The sequence below is a fragment of the Hemiscyllium ocellatum genome, chromosome 19 (genome assembly GCF_020745735.1).
Source record: "Hemiscyllium ocellatum isolate sHemOce1 chromosome 19, sHemOce1.pat.X.cur, whole genome shotgun sequence".
Classification (NCBI taxonomy): domain Eukaryota; kingdom Metazoa; phylum Chordata; class Chondrichthyes; order Orectolobiformes; family Hemiscylliidae; genus Hemiscyllium; species Hemiscyllium ocellatum.
The window spans coordinates 4,233,905-4,253,343 of NC_083419.1; the positions used below are offsets into that span (position 1 = coordinate 4,233,905).

A 19,439-nucleotide genomic window follows, 5' to 3' on the forward strand; every position below is an offset into this window, starting at 1 on the left:
GGTCAGAAAATCATGGATAGTATGTGTCCCTTTTTTTAATATATGCTGGCAATGAACAAGGCTTCCTCTGCCAGTAAGGCAGACTCAAAATTAATCATTTAAATCTAATTTCACCTGCCGTCCTGAATTGTGTTCATCATAGATAGGGATTCAATGGTCAACATTAACCCTAGGAGTCCCTTGCAAATATAGACATTAAAATTTTGTTGTGGAACCTTACATATTAATGGCACATTACAAGTTTGATATTTATGAAATAAAGAGAGAAAAGCATTGAGCTATTTTCTACCAATCGTATGATTACAACTCAATGTCAACTCTGTTTCCCTCTCCATAGATGCTCCCGATCTGCTTAGTATTTCCATTGTTTTTATTTCACATTTACAACAGTATTTTGGTTTAATTTAGTAGTTGGATTTTTTTTGCTAATCTATAAGCCAAATGTAGGATAGTTTTGTTTGTTCTGTTCTGTTGTCATGTGGATTTGAGAGATTTATTTTGACTCTGATTAATTCCAGCCACTAGATGGTGTTCTTTACATTTCTCAATTATGTCAAATACCAAGTCATACCCCGTTTTAATATTTGTATGTTGTACAGTGTATTGCTTTTTTTCAAAAGTAGCAAAAATAAGTCAGCATGCAACTCATAGTAGATCATGTTTAAATGAATGGACAAATCTGGCAAAGATACAAACCAGGTGTTAATTTGAATGTTAAGTTGTAAGATAATAGTTTGATGAGTCTTAGAAATTCCATAAAACTACAAATGGGAGACAGATTTAAGATTGCTGTGTGTAACTGAGACCTTTCAATAGAATCTGGTACCTGTGCAGTCAGTTCTATAATTCTGTGTTATCTGCCAGCAAGAATGATTACTATTTCCTAGTCAATTCGATGTCAAGTTGGCATTTCTCCTTTTTTTTTCAACACAAGTTGCTGCATAGCAATTTCTTGGTGCAGTTCATATACGTTTCTCATTATGATATGTGAGTCATTGCTCATGTTTTCCTGCATCTTAGTGTACAAGAAAAGACTGTTTTTATCAGGCTTTCTCATCAGACATTTTAGTGCAACTGTGAGGTAGTGCTACCTTATCAGACTACCATGTCTCCCATGTTAATGTATTAAACTAGGGATCTATGTGGTTATCCAAGTAATGGATGTGTGACAACGTATGAAGAAGTAACATTGTTCTATTGGTATCCTGGCTGTACTCATGCTTGGCAAAACTTGCTGTGTTCAAGATTGGCTGTTGGTATAATGACACCACAAAAGTCATTGATTGAAATGTGCTTTGGAATTTTGAGGATGTCATAAGGTGCTCAATAATATTATTAGGTAGATTAGATTGGTGCTGGAAAAGCACAGCAGGTCAGGCAGCATCCGAGTAGCAGGAAAATCGACGTTTCGGGCAAAAGCCCTTCATTCCTGACAAAGAGCTTTTGCCCAAAACGTCAATTTTCCTGCTCCTTGGATCTGCCTGACCTGCTGTGCTTTTCCAGCACCACTCTAATCAAGACTCTGGTTTCCAGCCTCTGCAGTCCTCACTTTTGCCTAATTGTATTAGGTAGTCTAGTCATGCAAGAAAACAATAGAAAACCCTCAGCAGGCTAGCACCAGTTCACAGGAGAGAAACAGTGTCATGTTTCAGATCTGCGACCTTTCCGATGTTAATTCTGTCATAACAAATCTTGTCTGACTTGCTGAATGTTTACTGAATTTTTTTGTTTTTATTTCAGATTTCCAGCGTCCAAAATATTTTGCCTTTGTGAGAATAAAATCTCTTGGGAAACTGTGCCTGATGACTAAAATTGTGGGATAAACAATGTCATGCAAACACATCATGATGGCACTGTGATTACTACTCCTGCCTCATAGTGCCAGGGACCCAGGTTTGATTCTAACCTGTGGAGTTTGCACATTCTCTGTCTGCGTGAATTTCCTCACACAGTCCAAAGAAGTGCAGATTAGGAAGATTGATCATGCTAAATCGTCCCATACTGTTCAGAGATGTTGAAGTTAGGTGGGTTAGCCATGGGAAATGCGGGTTTATGGGCTTGGGATGGGGTGAGTAGACATGGATGAGATGATCACCAGAAGATTGTTGTGTACACGATGGGCCGAATGGCCTTTATCTGCACTGTATTGATTCTGTGATTATTTGATTTAGCACGCACCTGATATTACAAACTATAAAAGCTAAAGTTACCACTATTCAGACCATAGGGCTGCTTTTCCATTAGAGAGACATAACTGGTTGAGGTTTAACCTGAGGGTCACGACATCTTTGAAAGGAGAGAGATTGAGAAGGAGAGTCCCGCATTGTAACCTCAGCTGGTGTAGAAATTGAATCCACACTAGTGATATCACTCTGCTTCTCCAACTGAGACAGCTGACCCCATTATAAACTATCCTTTGTGCTGGAATGGTGAACCCTGCTTGTAAAAAGAAACTGTAAACAGATTTTTGTTTGTAGTTTCTAGATATTTTGCAATGCTATTAGCAGCTTATTTACCTTTTATCTACTGTTAATAATTCTTGATTGTTCATTTGTGGCATTCAGCTTCATGAAATGTAAAACAAGTAGAGAATGCTGGTGAAACTCAGCAGGTCTGGAAACATTTGGGCAGACTGGATCTGTGATCCTGTGGTGTGGTTTCCAAATTAAAATCTGAGCTTCAGTTAATGCAGTTGCTAAACAAGGCTAGTTATTCTAATCAAAGTAAGTAAAGAATTATAAGGGATACATGTTATTGCCTTCTCCTAGCTATTTTGTTAGCAGTTATGGGTGTTTTTGGTTAGACCAGCATTTATTACCCAATGTCAGTTACTCTGACAAATGAATGGTTTATTGTCACATATATTTAGGGACATAGAGTGAAAAATGTTTTGTCCCTAGAATCTGTTGTCATTTTGAGATACAAAAGAATGAAAGAAGCATTCATCTACATTGGCTGGGATCTCAAACATGGCTCCAGGACCTCTACAAGGTGCCCACTCAGTGTCTACTACAGCCAATGCCTCGCTGCTAATTCCAGGAGCCCATGCAGTGGGCCTGTGAAGCTGTGGCCGTCCTCCGGTCACTGCTGACACTACTCCAGCTTCCCTGTGATGTCAGGACTGTAAAGAAAAGAAGACGGAAAAGAAGAAAAGGAGAGAGAAATAAATGTGGTGGGCTTGGAATGGACGGACCTACTGTCCTGGTGCTACTATCCTGAATAGCTGGATGTGCTCTCTCCTCCATGCTGCAGGGCTCGCTGTCCCCTAATGCTTCTGTTTCTGCATGTGCTCAGGAGGCCAGGCCTGCTGGCGACCTGCCAGAGATACCAAGTCAGAATGGTGGGTGGCTTGGAATGAACCTTGAAGGTGGTGGTGTGCTCACGTATCTGCTGCTGCAACAATAGTCATTATTATTACGACACAGGAAGAGGCCATTTGGCCCATATTGGCTGTCTGTGGTCATCAGCTCCATTCCATTGCAGTATTCTCTTAGCTTTCGAGTTTATTTCTCTCATGTGCTTATCTAATTTCCTTTTGAAGTCATTGTCTTTATTTCCACCACCACAGTTGTTAATTCTTTTTCTAGCAAAAAGGATGATGTAAGGTCATTGAAAATAATTTGATTGCAATAGTGTCAGTATATTCTGTGACATGGTTCAGTTCACACTGCTGGCAGCTGCATAACAGAATGACTTCTTGGACATTCAAAACAGTTTGGCAGTGCATCAATCAGTTGCTGCTGGGAGGGTTGTTTTTCAATTGTTCTAACTATTAATCTCTTTCCTTGAAAAGCCTCCATGCTCGTGGTCAATCTTTAGCCCTTAGCTAAATAAATATTTTTAGAATAACATTCTAAATTGTACTGAAGATGGTGCTGATGGCTTATTCTGTTCAAGAATTTACCAGTAAACTTGAGCTTGAGCCAGTGAATATATTCCGAGTTGTTTATAGGCTTAATATTTTTTCAGTGTTTAGTCATGTTGATAATTTGTTGTTTGATTATTTTTCCATATAATGATTTTTCATGTTGTCTGTCAGATGTTCATTCTTTGAGGAAAGAGCATCACCTGAAAAACATTCTAATAATACTTTTTATAAACCAAAAACCGGTTTATTTTGAATGAAGTATATGAATATCCTGAGTCTAGTTTTTCTTGTAAGGGGCATTTATATCCTGTTTTGTACCATCGAAAAATAAATTACATGCTTGCCCTTTTTTAAACAGACATATTTGTAACTATGAAACTAGCTGTTATTGTGCGTGTACATTTTTGATTTGGTTTGCATTTCAGTCACATTTGTTCTGTTCCTTCTCTCCCTAAAAGAAAAAAACAGAACGTCTGTACTTTGATTTCTGCCTCATTCCTACATATTGGCTGATTGGTCAGTTCAGTAATCAAACTAAGTTTTCACCTTGAATACTTTGGCAGTTTGCAGCACCAGTGTGCCTGTTCATTTAACCTCCCCTGCGAAACACATAATCCCTGCTTTAATGAGAACCACCCAGACAAAATTGCAACACCACAACTAATGTCAAATGAGTAATGATCTATGATGTTTCTAATGACCTAGCTCATCTTGATTTACATTCTTGTAGATCAGAGATAAACATACCAATCGGCTGAAAATGTTCAACTGTAATGCTTTACTGCTATAATAATTCTGAACTGATATCCTTGTTGTTTATTGTTTGGGTATGATAACGCCAGTGCTAAGGTTTGAAGAAAATAAGATTAAACATGGCTTGGAAAGGGTGGATGCTAGGAAATTGTTTCCGTTAGGCGAGGAGACTAGGACCCGTGGACACAGCCTTAGAATTAGAGGGGGTAAATTCAGAACAGAAATGCGGAGACATTTCTTCAGCCAGAGAATGGTGGGCCTGTGGAATTCATTGCCGCAGAGTGCAGTGGAGGCCGGGACGCTAAATGTCTTCAAGGCAGAGATTGATAAATTCTTGATGTCACAAGGAATTAAGGGCTACGGGGGGGAATGCGGGTAAGTGGAGTTGAAATGCCCATCAGCCATGATTGGATGGCGGAGTGGACTGAATGGGCCGAATGGCCTTACTTCCTCTCCTATGTCTTATGGTCTTAAAATGTACTTTTGTGTTTAATACTTTGAAATGTTATTTTCACTTCAGTTATAAGCAGATATATACCTTTATTCTTAAAGGTTTTGTAGCTAGCTGAAGGCAATTATTTCAAATCATTGAAATAACCCATTTTGTCCTGAGCACAGGTGCTAAAAATGCCCATGGAATTAAAATTTAATTGAAAATGGTGGTACTGTGTGTTGCATCTGTTTCAATTCCCGGAACTTTACCAAAGGCCTGAAGATACTTAGTTGTTTAGTTATTTGTTCAGTATTTTACACGTTCCAAAACACATGTTGTGACATTCTCTGGGGCGGCACAGTGGCTCAGTGGTTAGCACTGCTGTCTTGCAGCGCCAGGGACTCTGGTTCGATTCCAGCCTCAGGCAACTGTCTGTGTGGAGTTTGCCAGTTCTCCCCGTGTCTCCGTGGGTTTCCTCCAGATGCTCCGGTTTCCTCCCACAGTCCAAAGATGTGTGGGTTAGGTGAATTGGCCATGCTAAATTGCCCATAATAATAAGTGCATTAGTAGAGGGTAGGTGGGTTACTCATCGGAGGGTTGGTGTGGACTTGTTGGACCGAAGGGCCTGTTTCCGCACTGTAGGGAGTCTAATCTAATCTAAATAGCCAAGCAATACATCTGATTTCAATCTGGGTATACATTGATAAAATTAAGTGTTCTGAACACATCAGTTTTGATTTTCTGTGATTGCTGTCTCCCTCTACTCTGCTAAAGATGTAGGTTTCTTCTTAGGGTCCCATTCACACAATATCCACCTGAACTGTGATTTTCTTTTCCCTTCTTTGCTAATCCTTTACCTTGCCTTATGTGCCTATTGTTCTCATAACTTTTTAACTTCATTCATGGGATGTTTCATTGCTGACTAATGCAGCATTTATGGCTCATCCCTAATTGTCCAGAAGACAGTTAAGATCAACCACATTATGTGGGTCTGGAATCATATGTAGACAGAACCAGGTAAGATGGCTGAACTCCTTTCCTCAAAGACATTAGTGAACCTCATGGATTGTTATAGCAATCAGTAGAGGTTGCATGGTTGTTAATAGACTACCTATATATTCTAGAGTTTTAAAATTAAATTCATATTCATTGTCTGCCATTGTGAGAATTCAAACCCATGTCCCCAGAACATTAACTTGGAATTCTGAAGTCCTAGCCTGGTGACGTCACCACTTGACCATTGTCATGCCAATTGAGGTGTGGGATCAAGTGAGTGGGAAATAGTCACCTGTTTACATTTGGTCTATGTGTACACGTTGCTATGGAGGATACTGAATAATGAAGTAGCCCCATCACATTTTACTCCCTACTGGGATTTGGTGCTAACTATAACAAACCTTCACACCAGCTTTTTTCAGTCTGTTCAGAGATGTTATTACATGCAGATGGAACTTGAACCCTGGCCTCTGGCTCATAGGCATGAGCGCTATCACAGTGTACAAGAATCCTTTCCCTACTCACCACCATTGAAATCATTCACAGAGTCATTGAGTTACACAAGAAACAGAAACCATTCGGTCCAGCTCGTCCATGCTGACCAGATATCCTAAACGGATCTAGTCCCATTTGCCAGCATTTGGCCCAACTCCCTCTAAACCTTTCCTATTCATATACTCATCCAGATGCCTTTTAATTGTTGTACCTCTTACATACAAGCATCACCCTCTGCGTGAAAAAGTTGCCTCTCATGTCTATTTTGAATCTTTCCCCTTGCGCCTTAAAGCTATGGTCTCTAGGTGGTGGTTTGAACTTGTAACTTTATTGCCTAATATTTAATTGTGATTCATTCTTAAATTTGGTTGGGTTGTTTAACCAACTGCGTTGGAGAATAAAATTAATGGATTTATAGATGCAAATGAAAGGCTTCACTCCTGATGCAGATTTTATTTGTGTTGTGCAAAATTAGCAGATTATATTGACGGATCTGATGTTACATTTGACTTGTGATGCTATTCTCCACCCACCAGATCCATTATGACTAGCAAATACAATAACGTATGTTTAAGTTTGTGAAATACTTCATTTTATTATTGGTTGACTGTTCTATCATAATCACTTTTGCAGTTAATTTACCTTGATAGTTTACCAATATAATTCTTCCTCTTCAGCTGCAGTTGTATTCTGAAACTGGTATTGTGTTACTGCTACTTAATGATCCCAAAGATTTTGTGGAACTAACTAAACAACCTAAGAATAACATGACTATAGAAGGGAAAGAGATCACAATTAGTCCTGTATACTTACTGTGGGATCTCAGCACTATCAGTCAGGTAAGTTCTTCTGTTATTTGTTTAACAGCATATATACAATATGTGCAATTGTATTTATTTGTATTAAGATTTATGGAATAATTTAATCTAGTCTATTTACTAAGCACAATATTGGTATAATTGCATTTTTGTGGAGTGACTCAATTTTTAATGTGAAACAGCAATTTTACCTAATGTAACATGGCCTCCAAATGCCATATTGTGGAGAGTCTGATTAAAAAATCATCCAGACTCCAAACATTAGCTTGCTGTCTCTCCAGCAGTTGTTGTTTTCAGTACAACTTCTAGAATCATCAGTAATTTGCTTGAACACCATATGCTGGGAGAGAACCACAATTGTAGGTGCTGGAAATCAAAAAATCAAAACTATAAATTATAGTAACACAACAAACTAAACAGCAACTGTGGAGAGATGTTCATATATCTTCGTATATACTTACTTTATATCATACCACAACTTGCATAATAAAATAAATGCTAAAGGGACTATGGATGCTGTAAATCAGAAACAAAAATAGAAATTGCTGGAAAAGCTCAGCAGGTCTGGCAGTATCTGTGGAGAGAAATCAGAGTTAACATTTTGGGTTTGGTGACCCCATCTCAATTCTGAGGAAGGGTCACCCTTGCAAGGGGCCTCTTAATTGGTGTCCTTAACTATCAGTAAGCAGCCCTGGTCCCACTTTTTGCCCCAGTGGGTTTCCCTCCTGTTTTAGGACCCAACATTGAGACGTCCTCATTAAAAGTAGAATACAGCATGATCTGTGCTTTGAAGTATTGATGCGTATTTGTTGTGTAGCTTGATTTAGGTTTTTAAAAAGGAACATGTGCGCTTGTAAAACTTAAAAAGTATTTCTCATACTTGCTAATCTGTAAGACAGTTCATTCTTCAAAGAATATATAAATTTTTAATGTCGATTTATTAAATATTTTGTTAGCACAACATTAAAATTAATTTGCAATGTTGTAAGTGAACATGAAAAAGATGACGATATTGTTAAATTTTAAGCTATTAAAGGACAATTGTTTTGTGTATCAGTAGTTTTTTTCTACTAAAATAATTATTGAAGTTTACGAACACTTGATATTTGTAACACAGTAAGTCCATTCATCACCAGCTTCACTCTTCTCCACAAGTCCAAGCAGGATGATGATATTTCGGCCAGTCGGTTCGAGGATAATGAAGAACTACGATATTCTTTGCGCTCTGTGGAGAGATATGCACCTTGGATTCGGCACGTCTTTATTGTGACAAATGGTCAAATCCCTTCCTGGTTAAACTTGGACAATCCTCGTGTTACAATAGTAACACACCAGGCAAGTTCGTTTGTACTTATTTAGTGTAACAACTTTGGATTATCATTGTCAAGTAAGGTAAAACTGTAATCCTGTTGCTATGAAAAAATATCAATCCTGCTTCCATACTGTAGGGCTTCTATGAGCAACAGGATGAAAGGAGATAAGAAAATAATTAACAAAGTATAAGTTAAAACATCCCAGTGTTTTCTTTTCCTGCTACATGCAGGCTAGAATAAACACTGACTTAGAAACACTGGAATACGAAAGGTTGTAATGGTCTTCCTATCTATCTGTCTAATCCCAGATTCCGGAAGAGTGTATCCAATGAAATTGCTTATCTTTCTGCATCAAATTCTTAACTGACAATCAAATCCACCACTTTTGTACGTTTGTTCATCATTACACTTTACGTAAAGTTAAATCTCACTTGGCTTTCCTTCCTCCTCACCCTTGTTGTAAGTGACATACACTTGTTGCTTTCAGTGATTTATCCATCATCTCTGTAAAGTTCTGCTGTGAAAATAATGCACATTAGACTAGTTTCTGTTTATTATACTTGCGGACATTTCACGTTTGTCCATTTAATTATATCCGCCTGTTTCCCATTTTATCCAGGTACCATTTCTGTTTGATGAGTCTGTTGACTGGCAACCAATTTGAGCTTACCATGGACCATGTTTAGAACAGTACAGATTAGGTTAGGCAGGATTGTTTGTCCAGTTAACCATCTTTGTAAATATTTTTCACATTTAACCATTTTCTCCTAGGAAATTTTCAGAAATGTTAGTCATTTGCCCACATTCAGTTCCCCAGCTATTGAAACACACTTACATCGAATACCAGGTCTTTCTCAAAAGTTCATTTATCTAAATGATGATGTAATGTTTGGAAAGGAAGTGTGGCCTGATGATTTCTACTCTCATTCTAATGGACAAAAGGTTAGCACTTCTTTTAAACTAGAAATTGTACAAGTGTACTGTTGGCAACAAAGCTACACAGCTATCGAGTTTAAACCTAGCAATAATTCTGTTGTATTGGTTGCACTAATTAATTAGGTAAATTCAAGATTATCTGCTTCTACATTGTTTGGAAACACACCGTTTTGGTGCAGCTTATTTAACAATTTATAAGATTGAGGCAAATTATATTTACTAATACTTTTAACTTGTTTGGCTTAAATTACAGAGACACATCTACTCATTTTAATTTTTTAAAATTGTAATTTAATTGTTAATTTTAGGTTTATCTCACGTGGCCAGTTCCAAATTGCGCTGATGGATGTCCAGGGTCCTGGATTAAAGATGGCTACTGTGATAAAGCTTGTAATAATTCAGCCTGTGATTGGGATGGAGGTGATTGCCTTGGTAAGTTTAATACCAGTTCTTTTCTCTTGTGTCCTCTGCACTTCCATGTAGCTCATTAAAAAATGGCAATGAGTGTTTAGAAAGGGTCATATATTTTCAAGAACTGGGTGCTATAATAGGGTTATACACTGAGATTTCAATTTGAATTGCAAGTGCAGGCCACAATTTATACATGTAGGCTAACCAAAAGGGAGTGAATCACAATTTGTCTTTGCTCAGTAAGTCTTCACGTATAAACCTGAACACTCGCTGGATGGGGAGTGAAGGGAAATTTGGGCATACTGTTTCTTCAATGTGAGAAGAGATTTCGTAAAGGTGTTTAAAATTATGAAGGGTCCAGACATCTAGTCGATAGAGAGAAAGTGTTATTATTGGAGAATGAGGTGATAATAGATTTTAGGTGAATGCGAAAAGAACCAGAGGATGTTTAGATGTATTTTGACAAGGCTTCATGGGCATTACATTCTGGAATCGAATTTGGACCCAGACCTTTTGACCTAGAGGCAGTGATGCTATCACTATGCCACAAGATCATTTATTTAATTTGCTTAATGTGTTCCATTAATTATCCAATGAGTGTCTGCCATGTATGTATTAAGCTTAATTTGTATAATTTAGCAAAATGGTATGTGTACCGTTGTCATTGGTATGCATGCATTGCAATGGTAATTTTATCACTAACATTAAATGAAGACATTCTCTAAATCTGCTGCTTATCAGCTAACAGTTGGGAGTTTGGGTTCAATTGCAAATAAGAATCCATAGGAATAAGAAATATTGCTCTTTAAACACAGGAGAGATCCCAGAGAACTGCAGAATAGGCAATGTTTCTCCTTTGTTTAAGAGAAACAACAGGGATAACCCAGGAAATTACAGGCCTTATGTCAGTGGTAAAGGAAATAATTGATGAAGGTTTTCGGGATAGAATTTACTCATATTCGGAAAACTTTGGACTTATTAGCAATAGGCAGCATGGTTTTGAGCTGTGTCTCACAACCTTGATTAAGCTTTTTTGAAGAATTGACAAAGGTGGTTGGTGAGGGCTAGGCAATAGATGTTCTCTATGTCGAGAGAGGCCAAAGGCCTTAGCAAGGCCTTTGATAAGGACCTTCATGGCAGGCTGATACAAAAGGTGGAGGCATACCAAGCACAAAGGCAGATGGTTGTAGTTGTTGACAATCAATTATCTCAGCCACATGATACCACTGCAGGAATTCCTCAGGATAGAAATTTTCTAATCAGTCTGTTCAGAGATGTTTGACACACCGCCTTTGTGTCATCTGCAAACTGAGCAACAATACCCTCAGTTCCTTTGATCAGATCGTTAATGTATAATATGAAAAATTGTGATCCCAACACTGATCCCTCCAGATCCCACCAGCTGCCATCCTGAGAAAGACCCCTTTATCCCTGTTCTCTGCCTTCTACCAGTCAGCTAATCCTTAGTCCATGCCATTACCTTGCCCCTAATGCTATGGCCCATCTTGTGCCTCCTTTGTGGCACCTTGTCAACGGCCTTCTGAAAATATAAATAGATCACATTCCTTGGCACTCATTTGGCTAACTTATGACCTCAAAGAATTCTAACAGCTTTTGTCAGGCATTACCTCTTCTTGAAGAAGCTGTGCTGACTGAACCCTATTTTGCCCTACATTTCTAAGTACTATGCAGTCTCATCCTTAATACTGTACTCTAAAATCTTACCATTATAGTTTCCTAATTTCTGCCTCCCTCCTATCTTAAACAGGATGTCTTATTAGTCATTTTCCATCTTCTAGGGTCCTCCCTGACTCCAGTGATTCCTGAAAGGTCACCCATAATATGCCTCCACAATCTCCTTTGTTATCTCCTTTAGATCTCTATTGGGCCTGAGTGATTTATGCATCTTCAGACCTTTCAGCTTCCCCAGCACCGCCACCTTAGCGATGGCACTCACCTCTGCCCCCTGACTGTCTTGAAGTTCTGGTTCGTTGCTGGTATCTTTTGCTGTGAAGACTGATGCAAAGTAACGATTTAATTACTCCACCATGTCTTGTTCCCCATTACTACTACTCCAGCCTCATTTTCCAGCAGTTCAATATCCACTCTTGCTGTCTTATCTTTATATATCTTAAAAATCTCTTGTAATCTTCTTTCATATTACAAGCTATGTTACCCTAATATTACCCTAATGGCTTCCCAATCTTCTGGCTTCCCACTAAGCTTCAACATATTGTATGCTTTCTCTTTTGATACATGCTGCCCCGGCTTCCTTTGTCAGCCATGGTGGCCTCATCCTCCCCTTAGTATTTTCTTCTTTCTTAGAATGAGTCTCTGCTATGCCTTCTGAATTACCCTCAGAAACTTCTGTCATTGCTACTGCATTGACTTCCTTTCCTAGGCTCCTCTTCCCATTAGATACATGAATAGATGGGGAGTGGAGAGATATGGACCACGTAAAGACAGACGTTTTTAGTTTAGAAAGATATCATATGTTGGTGCGGGCTCGTTGGGTCAAAGAGCCTGTTCTTGTAGTGTACTGTTTTTTGTTCAGTCAACCCTGGCCAACATGGTTTTGTGTGGGGGAGATTGTGCCTTACCAACTTAATAAAATTCTTTGAGGAAGTGACCAAGTTGTTAGATGAAGGAAGCGTTTTGATGTCATATACATGGACTTTAGTAAGGCATATGATAAGGTTCCCCATAGTAGACGATAGGAGAAAGTGAAGTCACATGGTGAGTAGGGTGTACTTGCTCGGTGGATAAAGAACTGGTTGAGCAACAGGAGTCAGAGAGTAATAGTTGGAGGGAATTTCTTGAAGTGGAGAGAGGTGACCAGTGTGTTCCACAGGGGTCACTATTGGGGCTGCTGTTGTTTGCAATATACATAAGTGATCTGGCAGAGGGCACTGTTGGTATGATCAGCAAGTTTGCAGATGACACGAAGATTGGTGGAGTGGCAGAAAGCACAAGGGACTGTCAAGAATACAAGAGGATATAGATAGACTGGAGAGTTGGGTGGAAAAGTGGCAGATGGATTTCAATCCAGACAAATGTGAGGTGATACATTTAGGCAAGTCTAATTCTAGAGCGAATTATACAATGAATGGAAGAGCCTTGGGAAAAGTTGTGAGCAGAGAGATCTGGGAATACAGGTCTCTTGTACCCTGAAGATTACGGCACAGGTGGATAGAGTGGTCAAGAAGCCATATGGTATGCTTGCCTTCATTGGACGGGGTATTGAGTATAAGAGTTGGCAAGTCATGTTAAAATTGTACAAGACATTGGTTTGGCTCCATTTAGAATACTGTGTACAGTTCTGGTCGCCACATTACCAAAAGGATGTGTGGACGCTTTGGAGAGGGTGCAGAGAAGATTTGCGAGGATGAGGCCTGATATGGAAGGTGCTAGCTATGAAGAGAGGTTGAGTAGGTTAGGTTTGTTCTCATTAGAAAGAAAGGAGATTGAGGGGGGACCTGATTGAGGTTTATAAAATCATGAAGGGTATAGACAGTGTGGATAGAGACAAGCTTTTTACCAGGGTGAAGAATTCAATAACGAGAGGTCACGGTTTCAAGGTGAGAGATAGAAAGTTTAAGGGGGGATACACGTGGCAAGTACTCCACACAGAGGGTGGTGGGTGTCTGGAACGCGTTGCCAACAGAGGTGGTGGAGGCAGGCATGGTAGATACATTTAAGATGAGTCTGGACAGATGCATGAGTAGGTGGAGATCAGAGGGATAAGATACTTAGGAATTGGGCGACAGGTTTAGACAGTAGATTTGGATCAGCTCAGGCTTGGAGGGCCAAATGACCTGTTTCTGGGCTGTAAATTTTCTTTGTTCTTTGTTCCTCCCCCACATTCTTCCCTATAAAGACTCTGGGGTCAGTCACTCTTACCAACACGGTCATGGACAGATGCTCGTGCATCAGGTAAATGAGTGAGGATGAGGCTGAAGTATATTTTTCCCCCTTGTTGGTTCCCTTCTCATCTACCACAGACCCAGTCTAGCAGCAATGTCTTTTATGATTTGACCAGCTCAATCAGTAGTGCTTCTGCCAAGCCTCTGTTGGTAGTGGACATTGAAATCCCCCACTTAGACTACATGTGGTTCTCTTGCTTTTTTTTGCTTCCTCCAAGTGTTTTTCAACATGGAAGAGCACTGAATCATCTCTTTAGACAAGGTCATTATGTGGAAATGAGCAGGAAGTTTCCTCGCCTGTGTTTGACCTTGTGCCATGAGACTTCACGGGGTTTGTAGTCAACGATGAGGACTTCCCGGGCTGCTCTCACCTGACTGTACACCATAGTGCTGTCATCTCTGCTGGATGTGTCCTACCACTTTCAAGTTCAGTTATTTTCTTTGGAACTAAACGAGGCTGGAAAATGACTTTTGATGCTGTAGAAAAAGAGGGAGGAGAAGAAAATGGGGCAGATTGTGAGGGAGCTAAGAGAAAAATGTAAAGGGAGTGCTAATGGTGATAAAGGAGTGATTGAAATGTGAAATAGCTGTGCATGATGGATTTGAATAGTGAAAAAGTCACCTTTGCTGAGTGCAGAGCCAACACGACATGAATTGCAGTGGTTGGTTGAGGGAAAGGGATGTTGTAATCAGTTTGTACTCTGAAGCGTTAAACTCCTTGTAAAATCCTGCAGTCCCAGGATGTAAACGTTAGGATGGGTGGCTAGGTCGCAAGCCCTGTGGCTCTGAAGTCAAGGCAACTGGGAGTCGATGTGCTTGTAATGGATATTGGTGGACGGTCTGTCCCCAGAAATGGAAGCAGAGACATTAATGGGAGGGAAGGGGAGAGCCCAAGATGGACAGATGAAGGTGAGAGAAGGATGGAATTTGGAGCAAAGCTAATTAACTTTTCCAATTCCAGACCAGAATCAGCACGATTGATGTCATTGATGTACTGGTGAAAATGTGGGAGAGTTCCCGAGTAGGACTGAAGGAATGTTCCACACACTGGACAGTGACAGGCACAACTGGGTCCATTGCTGGTACTCATAGCCACCCTTTGACTTGGAGAACATGCACCAAGTTAAAGGGGTTGTTCAAAGTTGAGATGAGCTCAGCCAGGTGAAGGAGGATGCGAACCATTCAGGCCTCTTTTCTCAAGGAAGAAGTGGACAGCTGTCAGACCATCCTCAAGGGGATGGATATGTACAGGGACTGCACACCCATGGTGAAGAGGTGGTGTCTGCAGCCAGGAAACTGGAAATTATAGAATAGAAGATAGTGTTAGAGGAATCATAAATGCATTTGGGAGCAAACTGAACAAAGGGAGAAAAAAAAGTCAAGTTCAGTGGGGCAGAAGCAAGCTGAAAGGATGGGTCTGCCAGGGAAATTGAGTTTGAGGATGTTTAGGGAGGAGGTAGAAATCATCTGACATGCTCACTCTGGAAGCCGCATTGCCAGTTTAGCTGTGGATTTCAAAAATAAGCTATGCTGTAACACATCTTTGTGTCTTTAGATAATAAAGGTTATATTTTAAATGGACTCTTTAATGATAAGGGACAAAGAACAAAGAAAATTTACAGCCCAGGAACAGGCCCTTTGACCCTCCAAGCTTGAGCTGATCCAAATGTACTGTCTAAACCTGTTGGTCAATTCCTAAGCATCTGTATCCCTCTGCTCCCCACCTACTCCTGCACCTGTCCAGACGCATCTTAAATGAATCTACTGTGCCTGCCTCTACCACCTCTGCTGGCCACCTCTGATTATTATCAACAAAAGACCTAATAGAAATGAATGGGTTTTATTTAGTCTTTGAAACCTCTTTGGAGGCTTTACTACATTAAAGGTGCTAATTCAGTATAATCCTTCGATGACTACTTTCCCTTCCTATCTCTGTAATCCATGCAAATCTCTCAGCCCTCTAGATCTGTCTCCTCTTCTAAATTGAGCCTCAGATACATCCTTTTTTTTAATCCTTCACTGTTAACCACCATTTTTTGGGCCTTAAGCATACAATCTCTTTTTACTCCTTTTAAGATGGTCCATGAATCCCACCAGTTTGACTGAGTTTTTGATTATTTGTCCTCATATCTCCTAAAGTAACTTGGTGTCAAGTTTTGTTTGATAGCATGCTATGAGGTATTTTGGGATATTTTTACTAATTGAAGGATGCTTAAATAAAGTTGTTGAACTACTTCTCAGTTTAACCAGATTACTAAATAGGATAGCTTTATTTGCAGGTAACACTGCAGGTTCTCGTGGTGGTGGTGGTGCCGGAGGAGTGCTGAATGTACAGGCCTGGCAGTTTGCTGCAGGGCTCCCTGGAGTAACATATTGCAACCAAGGTTGTGCCAACTCCTGGCTGGCTGACAAGTTTTGTGATCAAGCTTGTAATGTCTTATCATGTGGATTTGATGCTGGTGATTGTGGGGAAGGTAAGTGTGCACTACAATTATATGATATCTATTAATGCCTTTAGTATACACTTTATATTTTCAGAATAAATCCAACAAAGATTGCAACAAAGTTATTAAACTGGCTTATTGTTTCGCTCTCCAAGAAATATTTTGCAAGTACAGAAAACGCGGATTAATAAGCAAAATTTATTCTGAAAATATAAAGTATTTCTTGGAGAGCGAAACAATGAGCCAGTTTAATAACTTTATTGCAATCTTTTTGAAAACAAAAAATATCAGGAATAGGCTAGTGGCAGGTTTGATAATAACTTACATATTGAAATGGGTATTGTTTCTGGAATTATCAGGAACATCAACATCAGATTTAATTTTTATTTATTTTTCCCAAGTTGTGGACATGGCTTTCAAAGCTATCATCTGTGGCCAATGATAATTTCATTTAAAATGACAGGCATGATAAGCTATGGGCCTGGAGTTAAATGTGATTTGCCTTTGATAAAACCATGTTGAATTGCCTGGTTGCCTTTAGACTTTCAAAGTGCATGGCTATAATTACTTTAATGAACAAATTTAACACCTTCCCCATGACAGAAGCTAACTGCCTTATTTTCTGACATCCTCCCTTCTTGAATAGAGGCTTTGTAATTGATAATGTCCAGTCTGGAGTATTTCCAAAATTGAACTTTGGAAAATTAACAGCAATTACTATCTCATTAATAACCTTAGGGTGCATCACATCCATGTCTGGAGACTTGTCAGTTGCAATTTCTTCAGTTTGCTTACTGCTGCTTCCCTTGTGATCATAATTTCTCTAAATTCCTCTCTCTTCCATCTCCTGATTTACTGCTCTTCCCACAAACAAAAGATATAGTGGGGAACCAAGGGTCAGTAAACAATGGGGATCTTAAAAGAATATGTTAATAAAGAATTGTAGAAATTAATAGGATTAAATGTCAACAAATTCCCTGTCCTAATATCCTAGGATTTTTCTTAAATGGTGGCTCCAGAATAGTGGATGCAGTGGTTAAAAGAAGTTACTCAGGCTGGTAGATGTTGAAGAGTGACCTTCCATGAGGATTATTGCTAGGTTTGCTATTCACTATTTACTGAAACAATTTTGTCTCAATTTTGGAATTTTCAGAATTTGTAATTTGCATCAAATTGGAGAGTTAATTACAAAGCAGCACTACAGCAAAATAAAGGAAGACATTAATAAACTTGCTGAATGTGTATGGCAAATAAATGTCAATGTAGATATTTATGACATGATGCATTTTTGGTGAGAAGAGGAAGGAGGGTACATTTGCTTGGGGCATTTTGAAGTAAGGTGGAGAAATGGATCATTATGATCTTAGTAAAGAGCATTACTTTCTAGAAGTACTGGGGTTTATTTCTGGAGGTGTAAAACTGAAAATGTGTGGAGGTGAACAGACTTGTGTAGATCCTTGATCAGACCAGACCTGGAAGTGCTGTGAACAGTTTTGATCTATACATGTCGCAAAATGTTAGAATCGTGATGAGGTTTTAGAATGATGTGAGAGCTTATAGGTTATACATATCAAGAAAGATTGACCATGCTGCCGGTTCACTTTTTGTTTGGAAGAATGAAGACTGACGAATTGCCTAATAGAGGCTTTTGGCATTGTGAAAATTTTGTTTGGGTCAGCACAGTGGAAATATTTCCACTTGCATGAGATACCTGAACTAGATGCTACAAATGGAAGATAGTCACGAATAAATAAACCCTAAAGGGAATTTAGGAGAAACCGCTTCACCCAGTCTATGTGGTAGTTCCAGATTCTCACTAATCTCTGGGTAAAAATAATAATGCATGCAGTTGTTAGGAGAAGCAAGATAAACAGATGAGGAACAAATGCATAGAAAGATATACTTATTATGTCTATTGAAGAAGGGGCAATGTGGCATAGGACTGACTTGTTAGGTTGAATGACTATTTCCTGTCCTTTAAGTACAATGGTATACCTATGCACATTGCTGAAAACGTGTTGCTGGAAAAGCGCAGCAGGTCAGGCAGCATCCAAGGAGCAGGAGAATCGACGTTTCGGGCATGAGCCCTGCCCAAAACGTCGATTCTCCTGTTCCTTGGATGCTGCCTGACCTGCGCTTTTCCAGCAACACATTTTCAGCTTTGATCTCCAGCATCTGCAGTCCTCACTTTCTCCTAGAAGATTTTTACTTCAGTACATTGACAACCTTTGTGTAAATTTTGTTTTACAACAGTTTCTAGTTATAAACAAATGAGAAATTTTTAAAAATATCTCCTCTTAATGGCTCAAATATTTTTTCTTGCTTGCTAATATTTGATAATTACTATATGGATTGGGTCTTAGCCCTGTTTGCTCGTAGGTTTTGAGTATCTGTTGCCACTATTGAATAAACATTTATTGAAGATGTTGCAGTTTGTAAATAATTAATATTACTGTAACAAGTATGATAAAAGCAAGATTCTGATATTTATGACTCTGATAGAAATGCATTTATTGCATCATGAACTGTACTAGAAGTGTCAATGTTTTATTTAATCATCAATATGGTCAATTTGTTTCTCTTTATTACTGTCATCTGGAACTAAAGAGGCTTTCACCAGATTCCTTCAATAAAATCAAAAATAACTGTTTTAATAAATGAGTTGGAGTCATGATTTGAATAAATAAGTGTATTCTTTGGGCAAGTGGTAAAACTGGTTATCAACTAAGCTGCTCTGCAGAAGCAAACTCCTTAATCTCAAGCACCCACATTCGTGCATAGATATGACGAGACAGCTCTGCAGAGACACCATGGGTTTGAAAGAAATAAAGGCTTCAGTTGTAAATTTAGCTATGTTCGCTCTGAGTTTACTTAGTGCACAGCCTGTTTATTGCACTATGCAGCCCCTTTATGACTGCTGTGCATTTTAAAATGTTGTTTGTGCACAACCTGTTTCCTGCATTGCAAATTATGGCCTAGTTTCCTACGTGCCATGCAGCTCAGAGGGAATAATACTCGAGATTTCTGAACTCCAGTCATTTATGAAGAA

At 39.2% G+C, this 19,439-nt stretch overlaps 1 protein-coding gene across 4 annotated transcripts in view; it reads left to right on the top strand.

The window, feature by feature from the left end:
* The window catches only part of gnptab (N-acetylglucosamine-1-phosphate transferase subunits alpha and beta), an 86,034-nt gene that overhangs the window by 35,165 nt on the left and 31,430 nt on the right, over positions 1-19,439 (top strand). For all 4 annotated transcript variants that reach the window (XM_060839599.1, XM_060839598.1, XM_060839600.1 and 1 more), the window contains 5 exons: positions 7,223-7,384; positions 8,519-8,698; positions 9,448-9,618; positions 9,921-10,044; positions 16,226-16,420. In XM_060839599.1, coding sequence (XP_060695582.1) covers positions 7,223-7,384; positions 8,519-8,698; positions 9,448-9,618; positions 9,921-10,044; positions 16,226-16,420 — 832 coding nt within the window. The remainder of the gene's footprint in view (positions 1-7,222; positions 7,385-8,518; positions 8,699-9,447; positions 9,619-9,920; positions 10,045-16,225; positions 16,421-19,439) is intronic.